The sequence below is a fragment of the Sinohyriopsis cumingii genome, chromosome 15 (genome assembly GCF_028554795.1).
Source record: "Sinohyriopsis cumingii isolate HCF-2022 chromosome 15, ASM2855479v2, whole genome shotgun sequence".
In the NCBI taxonomy this organism is placed as follows: Eukaryota; Metazoa; Mollusca; class Bivalvia; order Unionida; family Unionidae; genus Sinohyriopsis; species Sinohyriopsis cumingii.
In genome coordinates this window covers 26,499,208-26,515,633 of record NC_142975.1, presented here as the reverse complement: position 1 = coordinate 26,515,633, position 16,426 = coordinate 26,499,208, and the positions used below count along the sequence as shown (strand labels likewise).

At 34.9% G+C, this 16,426-nt stretch overlaps 1 protein-coding gene across 2 annotated transcripts in view; it reads left to right on the top strand.

Annotated features, from left to right (window-relative positions):
* LOC149781445 (cathepsin L-like) overlaps nt 1-12,551 on the top strand; it is a 78,583-nt gene extending 66,032 nt beyond the window's left edge. For both annotated transcript variants that reach the window (XM_089935523.1, XM_089935524.1), the window contains exons 7-12: nt 301-328; nt 4,056-4,160; nt 6,134-6,200; nt 6,637-6,849; nt 8,174-8,306; nt 12,111-12,551. In XM_089935523.1, coding sequence (XP_089791649.1) covers nt 301-328; nt 4,056-4,160; nt 6,134-6,200; nt 6,637-6,849; nt 8,174-8,306; nt 12,111-12,286 — 722 coding nt within the window. In that variant the 3' untranslated portion in view covers nt 12,287-12,551. The remainder of the gene's footprint in view (nt 1-300; nt 329-4,055; nt 4,161-6,133; nt 6,201-6,636; nt 6,850-8,173; nt 8,307-12,110) is intronic.
* Nucleotides 12,552-16,426: the final 3,875 nt, after the last annotated feature.

Here is a 16,426-nt window from a genome sequence, read left to right as displayed (position 1 = left end):
AATAATTCAGGACGATCTGTATATTCTAACACCAATTTGGTTAGATAAATGTTTGAGGGAAGAACAGACTTATTTTGCTTTCCTATATAAATGAGAGAGAGAGAGAGAGAGAGAGAGAGAGAGAGATGTTAAAAATGTCAATTCTTTTAAGAACTTTATAAGGCTTCTCAGGTCAGGTAGCTAACCTTCCAAAAGTTTGCAGTTGGGAGAAAAATACCCACCTATGTATAAGTCAGCTGTATTTAATAAATGACTTGTAGATTGCGCGTATAATTCTGTTTAATTTCTGTCACAATTTAGGTTCTGCTGGAAGTTGCTGGGCATTTAGGTAAGTATTCAATTCCCATCCATTTGATGAATCATTTCTTATTTGCACTAGGGTTGGTTAGAAACGTAACAAAATGAAAGTTGGTATATCTATATTCTAATATATTCATAAACTTTTACAAAAACAGAGCAGTTTGAGCCTAGGTTTAATTAACCAATACATGACGCACCTTATATGCAGGGCTGTAGAGAGTGATAACGGGCCCTGGGGTAAGAAACACCTGGGCCTTTCCAAGTTCTTGTTCAAACAAAATTTTTCTTTTATAAAATTATAAAGTGTTGATCAGCCCAAACCCCCATAAGGGTTCAGGCCCCGGGGATATTATATTCTCGGTTGCAAACCCCCTCTTGTCTGCCATACATACATACATACATACATATATATACACATATTGATAACAGTGCAAATTGGAAACGGTTTCCCAATGTTCCAGGCTAAGCAAGGTCATTGTAAGGGGAGAAAATATTACAAACAAACACTTACAATAAAATCTATGAAAACGTCTGGACTTCTATATGTTAGAATCACTAGGGGCATTTTACAACAAGAGATATAACAATGTAAAGTTGTACAGAAATAATGGATGAGCAAGTTCTTGTGTCTATCACACAATGAACCAGGCAGTCTGTTTTGACCTAATTCTAAGTTAAGAAAAAAGACGAGACCATATGCGTGGTGAGAGATCGATGCCAGAAATTATATCCCTGTAGATTACGCAATGAGGTTTTGAAGGAACGATGTTAAAATAATTGACAATAATAATAATAATAATAATAATGACAATAAGACCGTAAAACCATAAAAATGTAATTAATGTATTAGATATTAGCGCAGACTTTGTGTCGGGTGCAAAATTAATGATTGTAGTTTTGACAAGGCTGCAACAGGAAGGTTAAACTGTTTCAGGTTGGGAATATTCCCCAGGAGTTTTAATTGTAGTATCCAGCATCGTCCCTTATGTGTGCGTTCTATGTCTGTTGACCATATGTTAGATTCAGTTGGTAAAATCTCGAGCAACTCAACTGAATGTCCATTCGAGTTGTAGTGGTTGGCAATTTTCGCGTGTTTTTTTTTGCGAATGTACTTTTGAGATAATATCATTCACTTTTTGAAATCAGTTGTTTCGCCAACATATTGAACAGCACAGATCTTGAATGTCAGAAGATATATTGTATTATTGGTTTTTTGTTGTTGTTGTTGTTCTAGGGTTTAACGCCATTTTTCAGCACAAGATAGGCTATACATGGCGGCCAGTATAACTGGTGGAGGAAGAACCCTGGAAAACCCAGGGAAGAACCACCGACCCACGAGAAGCTACTGGCAGGCTTTCCCATGTACCTACACTAGCCGAGCCTTGGACTCAAACCCACGCAGACAGAGGTGAGATTGCAGTGATCCATAATGGTGAGCGCTTTAGACCACTCGGCCACTTGGGGCCCCGTATTATTGGTTTGATATCCTAACTTAATCTGATTGATGATGTAGTTAACTGCTGACATCAAATTCTGAAAGGTGTGATCTTGGGCATATATTTGCAAATTAGGCAAAGCTTGTGTTTGCAATGGTATATGCCTGAATCTGTGGTCTTGTTTGAAGTTACTCTGGCATGTACTAGATGGTCCTTGAGACTTTAATGTCTACGGTACACAGTGTTAGGAACTTTTTGAAATATACCTTTGGGACTTTCAAGATGCTTCAGTATGGTGCCAATGCTTGTGCATGATCTGTTCTAGGTTTGGGTAATCAGGGTGTATCACGAAGGGGACATACTTTTTGGTTTTCTTTAAGTTTTATATTTCAGGATTGTTCCTCTATCTAAGAGTCTAGTTTTACTATTAGCCTCCTCAAAGTAGTGCCTTTTGTATCTTTTCTTTCTAATGTGCCCCTTGAGCTCTCCGAATCTCTTTTCAGAGGTGGCAGGATTAGAAAATGCATTTGGTTTGAACATACATACCGCAAGGGAGATTTTTAATTATGTGCTCACTAGCATGGGGGTGGTAGCTGGTCGGGAGTAGATACTGGTGAGAGTCAGTAGATTTAGGGTATAGGCCAGTTGCTATGTTCCCGGCCTCCAGAAAGGAAGATTGATTATCCAAAAAGATACTGGACCTGTTTGATGACTTTGATGTAAATTAAATTGTAGAGTGAAAGTTATTGCCGAATTGAAAAACTATTTGTCGATTGTTTCGATCCATTTTGAGTCAGTGTTGCCAATGAATCTCTACCAGGTTTGGGCACATTAACTTGTAAGAAGTGTTCGTTGTTGAATACAAAATTGTTAAACTGGAAGAACCTATGTTAAAAGTTTGACCAAATAGGATGTTGAGAGAGATGGATCACACACACACACAGACACACACACACACACACACACACACAAACACACACACACACACACACACTGTTTGCTGTATATTATTGTGATTTAGTAGGGGATTGGCATATGCATAAGATAGTCAAGAAATGGACTGTAGAAAGGATGTGTTCAAGCTGAAGATAAAAGTGACCGTAAGGTCCATAGTGATAATATGGACCACAGTTACAAACACAGATTACGTCATTAAGTTGTATATAAAAAAAATATACAAAATGGACATTCAGTGTGTTGAATTTGACTGTTTCAGACAGTAAATGTCTTGATAAGCCTTTCTTGTAATGTGTTCAAGATATTTGCTATGCCTTTACCACTGAAAAAGTGTTAATTACACTTGTGTGTAGTGATTAATGATTTCAGGGGGTCTGAACAATAGTTGCTCAGGGCATGGCCATAAGTATTGATGTCTGCTTGTAGTTTTTAATAAAAATTCATACAGATCTGAATGTGGCATGACTGGCAATATTAATATGCATACTTTCCTTTGTGTTGAATTTATGAAAACCATTCAGAATTGTGCCACGAAGGTCTTTTGATTTGTCTAAGCTTTGTTACACAATGAACATATCAAGTGAAACAAGAAGACAATGCTGTCAAGTGAGCTAAAGTAAAATGAACAGGATTGCTTCCTTTTTTACTCCAATTTAATGACATCACTTTAGATGACATCACCTTGTCTCACCCTATATAAAATAAAGAATAAAACTATATTTGGTTTATTTTAAAATTAGATATCATTAACAATAAGAAGTAATAGCACAAGAAGAGTTCAATACAATCCTAGGTTTTTATGGGGTTTTTTGTTGGGGGGGTTAAGAACATTTTGTCACTACATGAATATGCTATACCATTGTTGCAAGTATATTTTTGGAGAAAGAAACCGGGATGGACCACTGATTCACAGGAAGTTACTGGCAAGCTTTCTAACATGTCCTTGTTGGTTGAGCTGAGATGTGCAAGTGACCTGTAAAGGCGAGCGCTTTAGACCATTCAGCCACCCGGGATCCCTTTTATACAAGGACATATTGTGATGTTTTTGTTATGCTTCTTTTATATGTGATGTATATGTAATAAAAAGTCAATTGAATACTTTCATAATTCTGATTAATTTATTCATATGATGACGTTTAAATAAATCTTGTACAGTTGATAGCTTGCCATTTCATTTGCAAAATGTCATATATATCTTCTAACTCAAGGTCATCCTCTTACGATCTTCCCGTTCTTGTCCTTAGCATCCCTCCTCATCCCCCTGCCAAAGACACACTCACATGGCCTCCACTCATGTATTCCCCATTTCCAATCAAAGGTTTCCTCACCTACGATTTGCATTATCTCGCTTTAACATTTCAGCACCATTGGAAATATAGAGGGACGATGGGCCATGATGGGAAAGAAGCTGACAAACTTCTCCGTGGAACAGATTGTGGACTGTGATGGAACAGAGGATACTGTGCAGTAAGAATAGTATTCTAGCCATACTGAGTAGAGAAAAGTCCCTCGATACACTCACTATGTTTTTGCCTTATTCAGAGCAGGGGAAAGTCGCTCAATGATCTCCATCTGAGTTTGTTTTACTGTGTAGAGGAAAATCCCAGTAAACTCCCCGTCTGAGTTTGCTTTACTGAATATAGTAGAGAGTTCCTCGATACACTCCATTTAAGTTTGCTTTACAGAATAGTAGAGTCCCTCGATACACTCCATCTGAGTTTGTTTTACTGTGTAGAGGAAAGTCCCTGTAAACTCTCCGTCTGAGTTTGCTAAACTGAATAGTAGAGTCCCTATATACTTTCCATGTGAATTTGTTATTTCATTTTCTGTATTTATATTATAAAATTATAGTCCTACTGAATGACATTTTACGTCACTTTTTATACAATTTGACTGCTACATGCACTAATGTTTGAACTGTACACCATTTTCGGAAACTTTTTTTATCCATTTCTGTTTTATTTTGTTCATGTCTGTATTAAATTGCTTCTTTGTTTTGTTCTTCTCTATAGGTAATTGCATATATATAAAATTGAGATATCGATGTCAGATCACGAACTTTGTTGCTTATCCTCATCAGTGCTTAAAGATCATTAATGTCACAAGGTATTAGGTTATTAGATGTGTTTATTGTCACAATGACACATGGTCTTATGCTATTGGATGCATACATTGTCACAATGTCACATGGTCTTAAGTTATTGGCTGTGTTAATTGTCACAATGACACATTGTCTTATGTTATTGATGTGTTAATTGTCATAGTGTCGAATAGTCTGATGTTATTGGATGTGTTAATTGTCACAATATCACATAGTTTTATGTTATTGGACGCATTCATTGTCACATTGTCAGTCTTATGTTATTAATTGCTATATTAATTTGTGCAATAGAAGCCTGATGTTATTGGATGTGCAAATTACCACAGTGTCATATGGTCTTGGATTACTGGACACTTTAATTGTCACAATGGTACTTGGTCGTACTGTACTTTATTAGATTCATTAATTACCACAGTGTCTTATGGTCTTGTATTACTGGACCCTTTAATTGTCACAATGGTACTTGGTCGTACTGTACTTTATTAGATTCATTAATTACCACAGTGTCTTATGGTCTTGGATTACTGGACACTTTAATTGTCACAATGGTACTTGGTCGTACTGTACTTTATTAGATTCATTAATTATCACAGTGTCACATGGTCTTGTATTACTGGACCCTTTAATTGTCACAATGGTACTTGGTCATACTGTACCTTATTAGATTCATTAATTACACTTATTAGAGTCATTAATTACCACAGTGTCATATGGTCTTGTATTACTGGACCCTTTAATTGTCACAATGGTACTTGGTCGTACTGTACTTTATTAGATTCATTAATTATCACAGTGTCATATGGTCTTGCATTACTGGACCCTTTAATTGTCACAATGGTACTTGGTCATGCTGTACTTTATTAGATTCATTAATTATCACAGTGTCATATGGTCTTGTATTACTGGACCCTTTAATTGTCACAATGGTACTTGGTCATACTGTACTTTATTAGATTCATTAATTACCACAGTGTCATATGGTCTTGTATTACTGGATTATGCTTTTGGATGTGTTAATTATCACAATGTCACATAGTCTGATATGTTACTAAATGCACTGATTGTCACAGTGTCACATAGCCTTATATTATTGGATTAATTGATTGATTATCATTAAGGCTGGTACTATTAACAGTCGAGCAATCATAAATAATTTGATCAACACAAAGCAATTTTAATATGCTACATGTCACATGTATAACTGATTGATCTATTGAGTACATGATTGTGTTTGTAACATAGTGCTTACATGAATGACTGGATGGTTTGTTCCTCTGTTTATATATATTTTTTTAATTTATTGATTTATTTATTGATCAAATGATTTATTACCTTGCAGGGAGCATGCTGATTGTGGTATATATGGAGGTTGGCCCTATTTGGCATACCAGTATGTAATGAAGGCGGTAAGGTGAACTAAGTTTCTGTCATTTCCTTATGGCTTTTGGGTGCCTTTAGGAAAGGATGTATCCAATACAAATGTATTTTCTTTTTAAGAAAATCTTGATAGAAAAATATTCATCACTTTTTATATATATTTCATTTAGTTGTAATTCTTTTCAAGGATGCAAATGCTGAATACGAATCTTGTTTATTTCATTCTTATTGCTTCTGGATCAAAAATACATTAAGTACATTTCAGAACAAAGTAGCATAAACTTTTATAATTGACATTATACAAGAACTTTGCTACGACAAGGGCACACCTGTAAAGTTAATAAGAAGTTTATAAACTTTATGGGACCTATTGAAAATTGACTGGTTTTGCATGAAGCATCATATAAATTCTCTGACATTATGTAAAAAAGCCCTTTGACATTATATTGTTGAAATCTCTTTCAGGGTGGTCTGGAATTGTGGGACGACTACCCCTACTGCTGTGGCTTGGGCGGAGGGCCTGGCACATGCTTCACATGTCCCGCCCCAAGTTACAACAAAACTTTGTGTGGTCCGCCTGTGCCGTGGTGCAATATGACTCAGAGTTGTGTATTTAAAGTGGACAAGTCCAAATTTGTCCCTGGATTGAAGGTCATTGACTGGAAGCTTGTTGAGCAGGTAAATTGTAGTCTTGTTTCTCTCTCTCTCTCTCTCTCTCTCTCTCTACCTACCTACCTTAGATATATATGCTAACAAACTGCATTTAGATTCATTACAATTGATTTGCATCAGTCTTCCGTCACAATATAATCTATCTTGTGCTGAAAAATGTCAGTAAGTCCCACAACAACATCAGTAAAGCTAGAATTTATTATGCATAACATCAAAAGGAAATACTTGTGTATTTATAAACAATGGTTAAAAAGTAGTTCTCTTCTTTATTTATTTGAAATTATACTATTATTTTAGAAAGTTTAATTGTACGGATTGATCTGAATAAATTATAGGATTGTTGAAGTCATGGACCTTGAAAATTGATTAAACACTATGTAACGGCCTTCAGTATGGTCTTTCATGCAGTGTGCAATACATTACCAATTTTGTAATGTATGAAGTTCAATTTTTCAATGACATATTCATTTCTTCTATGCTGTGCTAAATTTAGCAGTGTAAATTTTGTTGTTGTTCAGATGCTGACATTAATATTTACTGACTTATGATGTCTGCTTGTTTTCCATTAACATCTGATGTGTGGAATAATTAGTTGTGTGTGTGTGTGTGTGTGTGTTTTTCAAAACAATCTTCAACCAGCTTAAAGTTACTAATATAGATTGTAGCAAATACGACCATTCATTCCCATAATGACACAAATATCAGATCGATTCAAATATACCCATGTTACCTGTCACTACAAATCATGTACTGCGGTCTCTCTTTGTTTATTCTAGGGAGGTAGCTTTTTAGGGAAGTGAAATATAAAATGAAAATATAGCATCATTAATTGGATAATTATTAATTGGATATGGATAAAGGTTGAATATTACAGGTGATTATTTATTGAAGATAAATGTTATAGGAGTTTAGACTGTATTTACAAGTCCAAAAAATAAAATTCTGTTTGTCATTTAAAGTTCTAATGCTAGCTACGCAGATAAAGAAATAGACATTCAATCTTGTATGCACAACAATCTGTAATTCCTTATGTTGTTTCGTTTTTAGCTCTGAAAAACTGGTCGTCCAAAAGAAATGACTTCACTTTAGCAGGTATAAATCACAAAAAGATACTATTTGGATATTCACAATGTGGCATCTGATAATCGGTGGCTTATTTGAGAGGGTCATCACAGCTGGAAGATGACTGTACAGAAAAATGTTTATTGATTTCTTTGATTTCTTACACAATTAAAGTAACGAAGAAGCCTAAAATATTTTTAAAAATAATTTCTTTTGGCTTCTTTTTGAATGCAGATGTAGTATAATTATTTAATATGCTTCTTTTCAGAATGAATCCGCTATTGCTGAGGTTTTGATCAAGTACGGACCGCTTTCTGTGGCATTGGATGCCCGCTTGCTCCAGTTCTACCACAGGGGGGTGTTCAAATCGAGGCTCTGTAGCAAGACCAGCCTTGATCATGGTGAGCAACTTAATTCTGAATTTATACATTGAGAGAATCCAGCTGCTACATAGTGGATGTTATGTAGCATGTGATTATATATTGACAGGATAATAATAATAATATTAATAATAATAATAATAATGAGAACTTCGTATAGCACCTAATCTTTAGAAGCTTTAAGCGCTTTACGACATTAGACAACACCTGTAACATAAAAGACATATATAATGATATGATTACAAAAAACAAACACCATGAAATTAAAAAAAACATATAAACATGCTGAAAATATTTAAGGTAGTAAATATTATTAGGTCTTAAAGTTTGTTCTTGCAACGTTGAAATAAGTGAGTTTTAAGAGCACTCTTGAATGTGATCATTGTGTCTTTGTATCAAAGTTCAGTGGGCAATTCATTCCATGTTGCTGGGCCCTGGTATGCAAAAGAACGTTATCCATATGACTTCATTTTCATAGTGGGAATAATGAGTATACAGTTGTCGGAAGAGAAGCGTAAGTATCTTGCTGGTGTGTACACATGGGTGAGGTCGGATAGGTATGTTGGACTGGAGTCCATTAGTGAAATGTAGCACAGAGAACAAATTTTGTGTTTGATTCTGGATCAAATGGATAGCCAGTGTAGGGTACAGAGCAGTGGGGAGGTGTGCTTTGATCATGGTACTATAAGTTGTTGTTGTTGTAGGGTTTAACGCCATGTTTCAGCACACGATAGGCTATACATGGCGGCCAGTATTATTGGTGGAGGAAGAACCTGGGAAATCCCCGGAAAAAACCACCGACCCTCGAGAAGCGACTGGCAAGCTTTCTCACATACCCACATTGGCTGAATCCGAGACTCGAACCCACGCAGACAGAGGTGAGATGGCAGTGATCCGTAATGAAGAGCGCTTTAGACCACTCGGCCACTCGGGGCCCCTGGTACTATAAGTATGATCCGAGCAGCTGTGTTTTGAACTTTTTGAAGTTTATGGAGTATATATTGAGATGAACCAGACAGAATTGAGTTACAATAGTATTTTAGTGGCATCAGCTGAAAGATATTTGCGAATGGAGCTGATGCATCTCAGCTTAAGATATGCAGCCTTGCATATGTTCATGACATATTCATGCAGTGCAAGAGTACTGTCCAGAGTAACAACTAGGTTTCGTACTGACTACATGAAGGATACTACGACTGCAGATAAGTCTGTCCGCCATTGTAGCTTCATTGTCCAGTACAAAAGGATTTGACCTACATCATAACAAGCTGTGGCAGGGCTCCAAGAGGGACAGATCATATCTCATTTTTTAACAAGACCCCTCAGGACTCCTCCACATCCAACTCAAGCAAAACAAATATGATTGAATACAAAATTTCAATTTATCATCTTATATGAAGAATCTAGTAGAGGGATCAAAACAGGAGATCATCATGATCCCCAAAAGGGGCCTGCAGAGATCCCTCTGCTATAATAAATGGAAAAACATTTTCCTGTAATTTAACTTAATTTCAAATTTCAAATTATAAATAAGGGTGGGATGCCATATGAGAGATCATATAAGTGACACCCAAAAGGGACTCATAATTGCTCCCCCTCCCTTATATTTTAAATACATAAATACAAATTATTTAATTTTAGACCATTGTGACTTGAAGATTTATATATAAATAAAGACGAGGCATGGGATGGAAAATTGTACAAGAAATGATACCTGAAAGGGATTTCATCCGCTACCCTCTTCCTTATACAATAAAATTGAATATAACCAAAAATAATGGAAATTTCCATTAAGATACTATTGATTTAACCTTAAAATTATAACTTGATAATGAGATATCACAGTTTATCAGAACTTTCAGATTTGGAAAGTAATTAAAATAGATGAACAATGAATGTGACAGAGAGTTCATCTCAGATGTTTATTAAAGGTTCTGATGATGGAATCTCTGCCACAGTTGTATAACCATCTTATTCCAAATTCAACTCAATAAAACGTCTCCATATAAATGAAGAAGCCTGATGTAATACCAGCGATGTCCAGACAGACTCAGACAGACTTTTTCCATCTGGACATAGATTCGAGAACCAATTATTCTATTACAGAGAATCCCGCTGTTTGTTGGCAGAAAACGCTCGATTCAACTCTAAATTGATCTGTCATGCCATGCGGCAATTTTGCCCATGGGTCATTGCATGAAGATGGGTCCGAAGCAAAATTTTCCCAGTGGTATACACTGAAATCTGTTCTTGAGGAAAATAATACACAATTGAATGCATTTAACGTACTAAGACCTATCACATGTATATACGTTCTACGAATGTAAACAATTTGACTCAACCGAAATAGGAATCTAATGAATATGTAATAGTACATAACAATTAGAAGTACAAAGTACTACGGTACATCAATCAAAACTTAATACATCTCAACTCCCTGTTTGACAAATGAGGAAGGGAGAATTACCCCGAATTAAGATATACGCACTAAAATGTGCCAATGTCTGAACTATAAAAAAAAAACTCACCCTTTCAAAAATCTAATGATATACAGTATGCTATGGCATACCATAAAACCCCCTACACCACATACAAACATATATACACACTTATTATTCTTATATACTTACTTAAGAAAAGACTGGAACCATTTGATATAGATAAGCCAATATAAAAAATACATACGTGAAAAAAATTATAAAAAAAAAAAAGGGAGAAAGGAGAACAAGATAATAAAATAATAATAAATGGGACTAAATGACTCTGGCAAAGTCAACTAAATAAAAAACATAATAAAAGAAAAAAAGGGGGGAGGAAATTGGCCAAGACATTAACATGTCACTGGGGCAATAGTACGACCCTAAATTGGAAGTCCAGCAGTGGAGCATGACAACTGAGAAAAAGCCTAACTGTTCTCATTTCCAAAACAAGGAGATGAAGAAACACATATGAACTGAACAGCCAATGCATGATGAACACAATAACGTAGACAAAGACAGACAACAAGCTCATTTATATCATGAAAAATGACACAAAAACGGAACAGCTGCTTCAAGCTGCTTAAGCGATAGCAGCCATCTTGACAACACACAAACACACACACACACACACACACACTGACCTGCTTATAGAAAGGCTTTACATCATATGTGTGGTTTTTACTGGTGCATGTGTTTGTTTGAGGGATTGCTATTTTTTTCTTTAGTTGAATATGTCAGATTATAATATATTAGGCTTTTTAAGGTCTAGTTATTTTTGTGTCCAAGCTCATTTCTTCTTAAATACTAACTACTAACTCACAAATCCAGCCCTCCCATATACTGCTTTTAGTATTTGAAAATTTTGTCGATCAGCATGATCGTAAATCAGCATGATGTTTAATGCTTTGTAATTAGCGGTAAAACCAGATCTCGTCAACCATAACTTTTTACTAGTAATGCCATATCAATTTTTAAACATTATGCATTTAAAGAAAAGAACAGTAAAATCCTTACAAACACTCATGTCAAGCAGAGATATGGAGAAAAAAAACCTGAAACGTGTGGTTTCGGTGCCACTAACAGCCAAATGCATGTTCATCACTCATTTTGTCAACGTTTATTAGCAAGTAAAACTGAATTAAGCATAATATACAGGTGTACATGTTGCTGCCACAATCTTTTACAAACAGTTAGTTTGAAGAAATAGGTCACTCTGCTCTGCTTTCAAAAAGTCAACCCCTAGACATTATCATAGTTAAAATTTGACCTTTGCTGCAATAACCTTGAAATGACTTCACCTTATTTCATGGGCAATATCTAAGCAAATACATTTGATTATTTTCAGCGGTACTTCTGGTCGGATATGGTACAGATAAATCACTTTTTGGAACAACACCATATTGGAAAGTCAAGAATTCGTGGGGCGCCAAGTGGGGTGAAAATGGCTACTTCCGTATTGAGAGGGGAACTGGTATGTGCGGAATAAATACTCAAGTTACCACTGCTTTTCTGCAGGAGTAACTCGTGGAGATGACGCACTTATCCATTGCTTGTTTGTTTGCTCCTTTGAAGAATACATTTGAAAGCATGAAAACCATGTCATGTTCAATAAATTGAGTTTAATTCATGTACATTATGTTTCTTCTAGTTTCAAATAGATCGTCGCTGAATAATAGATGATAATGCTTAATGATCTTTGAATTCGAGGAAGTTGGATGACAAAATGAAACAAATATTAAGATTTTTCTTTGGTTCTAAAAATTGAATAAAGTGATGTTGCGCTAAACATTATCTTGGTATGTTTTTTAGTCATTGATAAGTCTGTAATCAGTGTCAAGTTGGTCAACTAAGTACATCCTCCTAATTGTCTGAAAGAATATTGTACCAGGTAAAAGCAAAATAAAAAATACCGTAACAGCATAAAAGCTCGATCTGGGTTGGCAGGTGGGGGGTAGGGGTGGAGGGTGTAAATAGATGACAACAGATGAGATCACATGCCATTTAGGAAATTCTTGTTTGAATCCACAATTTTTGCAAGTAATTATTGGTGGGGTTTTTTAAGGGAATTATGGGTACCATATTACACTATGACTCTCTTACTGCAAATATCAATGAACAATTCTGTCCGAGATTAGCCAGATTTGATTTCTACCCCAAAGTCCTTGAAACAAAGTCAAACAAAAGACAATCAAAATTGACTATTTTTACATTAATCTGTACAAGAATCTGTACACGAATGTCTTCCTTGCTTTTGCTGTTGTCAGCTTTAAGTACAACTTCGAACTGAAATTAGAATTCATGGACCTTTGTGTAAATAATTGAAATTAGAATTCATGGACCTTTGTATAAATAACTGAAATTAGAATTCATGGCCTTTAGAATTCATGGACTTTTGTGAAAATAATAGCAGTCTTTCGTTATAAAGGTCAGTGGTATTTATTTTAAAAATATGGTATCTCATTCTGGAATGATGATCGTGTGTCATATAAAAATGTTTTGAAATCGACTTTAATTATTCAATTAGTATATCATGTACAGCATCTCTGGTAACTCTTTTTGTATTTGGCAAGTAGCTGTTCAGCGATTGCAACCATTTTTGTTCACTCATTAACATATGTGCGACCAATTGTGTACAAACATTTATGAGCTTCAAATGATTCTTCAGTAAATTACATTAGCTGATAAATTAATGCCCAACATAATATAAATATCTTTCACTGTGTATAGAGCATCTTCATGAATTGTTCCCTTCACAGCAGTCACTTCCCACTCACCAATCGCAGACAGCCATCTTCCAGAATGTGGGTCATCTTTCATGGATTCGCAACCATCTTTAAAACAATGAAACCACCTTAATATTGTACCACATGACAGAGATTTACACCTGTAAACTTTATCCATGTCAGCCTTGATTCAGAAATCCTTTGAACTAGCCACCTAGCTATTACATTATGTTCATTTTTTATGTACTCTTATAAAATGGCAACATGTATGTACATCAAAGAGTCTTTCAGTCACTGAAGTCTGTCGTTGTAAATATCAGCACAGTTAACTAATCAACACATTTTCTCACAAAGCAGGTGGCTGAAACAGGACTGGCAAATCTTTGAATTTTCCCCTGCACCTATTACATTTGTACGGAGGACTCCTGCCTCAGTGAGTTTCTGCGTTCCAGATCAAAAATTGGCATCCAAATACGCGTAATTAAGCATTTTCGAGATCTCTGAAATTAATTCTTATTTAGAACTTGCAAATTTCAAAATATGGATTATATTTTTATGGACATTAATCACCATTTTTGATGATAAAACGAGCAATGTATCAAGGTTTAATTTATCAATTCTTATCGTAATTTTTTCATGTTCAGCATATTTTAAAGATATTTTAGATATATTTTCTCTGGAAAAAAATTGGGAGCCAAGACAGACACCGCGTTATAAGCGGGATCATGAGTTATCTGGGAGCGAGTTATCGAGGGAGCGGTGTATACCCTATGTTTTCGTCCACTCATTTCAAGACTGGTTCCCTTTTTTTCATCTAATTAGTAACCAAGTCCTGTATACACCATGCATTATATGTACCACTATAATGGCTACAATTTCAATAAAAACAGACAAAACTAAGGTGACAGCTTGACTGTAATAGTCCCAGATAAATCTCTTGGAGTTGGAATGTGGTGTACAATTCAAAATAGACAGGAATCTCAGATATATAGTAAATATTTAGGAAATATTGCAGTAAAGGTTTGTGAGATTTGTACTAGACATTGTTGCAAGAAATTTAGTTCCATTTTTCTTCGCTTGTTTGTATATCTGAGTCAAAGAAAGTTATTGATTGCTGACAAAGAAATTGTTTTACTATACACATTTCTGCCAAGTAGGTGTGTTTCAGGTATGCTTTAGAATATTGTTTGTCAGTTTATGGCAGCGATCTGTTCATCAAGACGCCTGTGTAAAATGACCTAACTGACTAGATCTGATATATATATATATATATATATATATATATATATATATATATATATATATATGACTTGTGATGAAACCATCTATTGTTAGATATATAAAAGAGAAACCTGAGTTACTACCACCTGTTCTTATCTACCTCCTGAAAGAAAATATTTAGACTTTTGTTTTTCATTCCATCGAGTTTTGTTTTTCTCACCGGTAGTATGTACTTGCTTTTTGACACTGTAAAGTTCGTGTTATTTTTGAATGTCCAATGAGTACAAAAAACTTGACTTATGATGTTTTGTCATTTGCAAAGTTAATTTTCCAGTTATTATATCAGTATTGCTTTTGTCTTTACATTTCGTCTTGATCATGTTCCATTTACTAACAATTAATTTTATACTTTAACTAAACATGAACACATCACAAATTGCAAAATGAAGAACAATGTTAGAATGTATATTTAAAGATAAATGTTGTATTCCAAAGTATTTCCAGAAAGTGTCTAAGTGAGAAACAGCTGAGTTTGGCAAATACATTTATTGCAAACCTTGTAAAACAGATTACATGAAATAAATAGAGAGATAATAACAAAAAGTAGGTAAGAAAATGGAGAGATAACAACACAAAAACATGAAAATATAGCAATCACTCTAGAGAACATCTTAGCGAGTATTTTAGATGAAGGTACTATAAGAATGAAACCCATATGATATCTCAGTTGGCTTGAAGTAAGATTTTTCAATTTCAGAAACAAATCATGACATATTACAACTTTGAAGATGATTGGTGTATCATCAGTTAACTTTAATACAGCCTTAAGATGTCAATGAAAATGACATTCATACTCGTCATATCATTCCATGTGCCTTAATGATACATTTCTGACTCTCATCAACAACAACAAAAACAACATGTTTTTGTTAGTCATATAATCATTACATGGGGGGCTAGTGAAGACATTAGAACAATTCGAAAATGTGAATGAGACTGAGTGGCACAAGGGAAAAGCTGAGTCATTCAGTAAGATCAACTTCATCATTTGTGCGTATCCTGCAGTTGCGCATTGATTAACTAGCATGGTTTAGTATGTTGCTCCCCATCGTTATATGCTAAATTTGTTTTGGTCAATATGCTTAGGCATTATCAAACTAGCACTCAGTGCAGTTAGATACACAACTTGCTTGGATGACAAGATCCCGGTAAAATATTTAATTACATTTGGATGTCAAGTAGTTCTCAAGTAGATCGTTTGTAGGCTCGATGGGAATAATTTTCAGTGTAGGCTCAGTGGGAATAATTTTCAGTGTAGGCTTGATGGGAATAATTTTCAGTGTAGGCTCAGTGGGAATAATTTTCAGTGCAAATTATGAATATAACAATGACTTTGAAAGTTTGCAGCCTAGGTACGGACAAATATTTCATATAGCTTTTTTACCTATCCATACTTTCCCATTCATTTCAAACATTTACTGGTTATCTTCTCATACGCCCCATTCGCTGCTGTTATGTTCAGTTAAGTAATGACTATTTATTTGTTAAATTCAACGAAGCAAGAACTGAAAAAGCTACATGCAAACTGTACGAACCGCGAAGTGGATCATACAATTTTTTTCTTTCTCGGTTCATACTTAACTGAAATTAAAAATAAACAGTCAATCCTTATTATTAAATTCTACAGCATAAATAGTTAAAACAACTCATAGGTAAA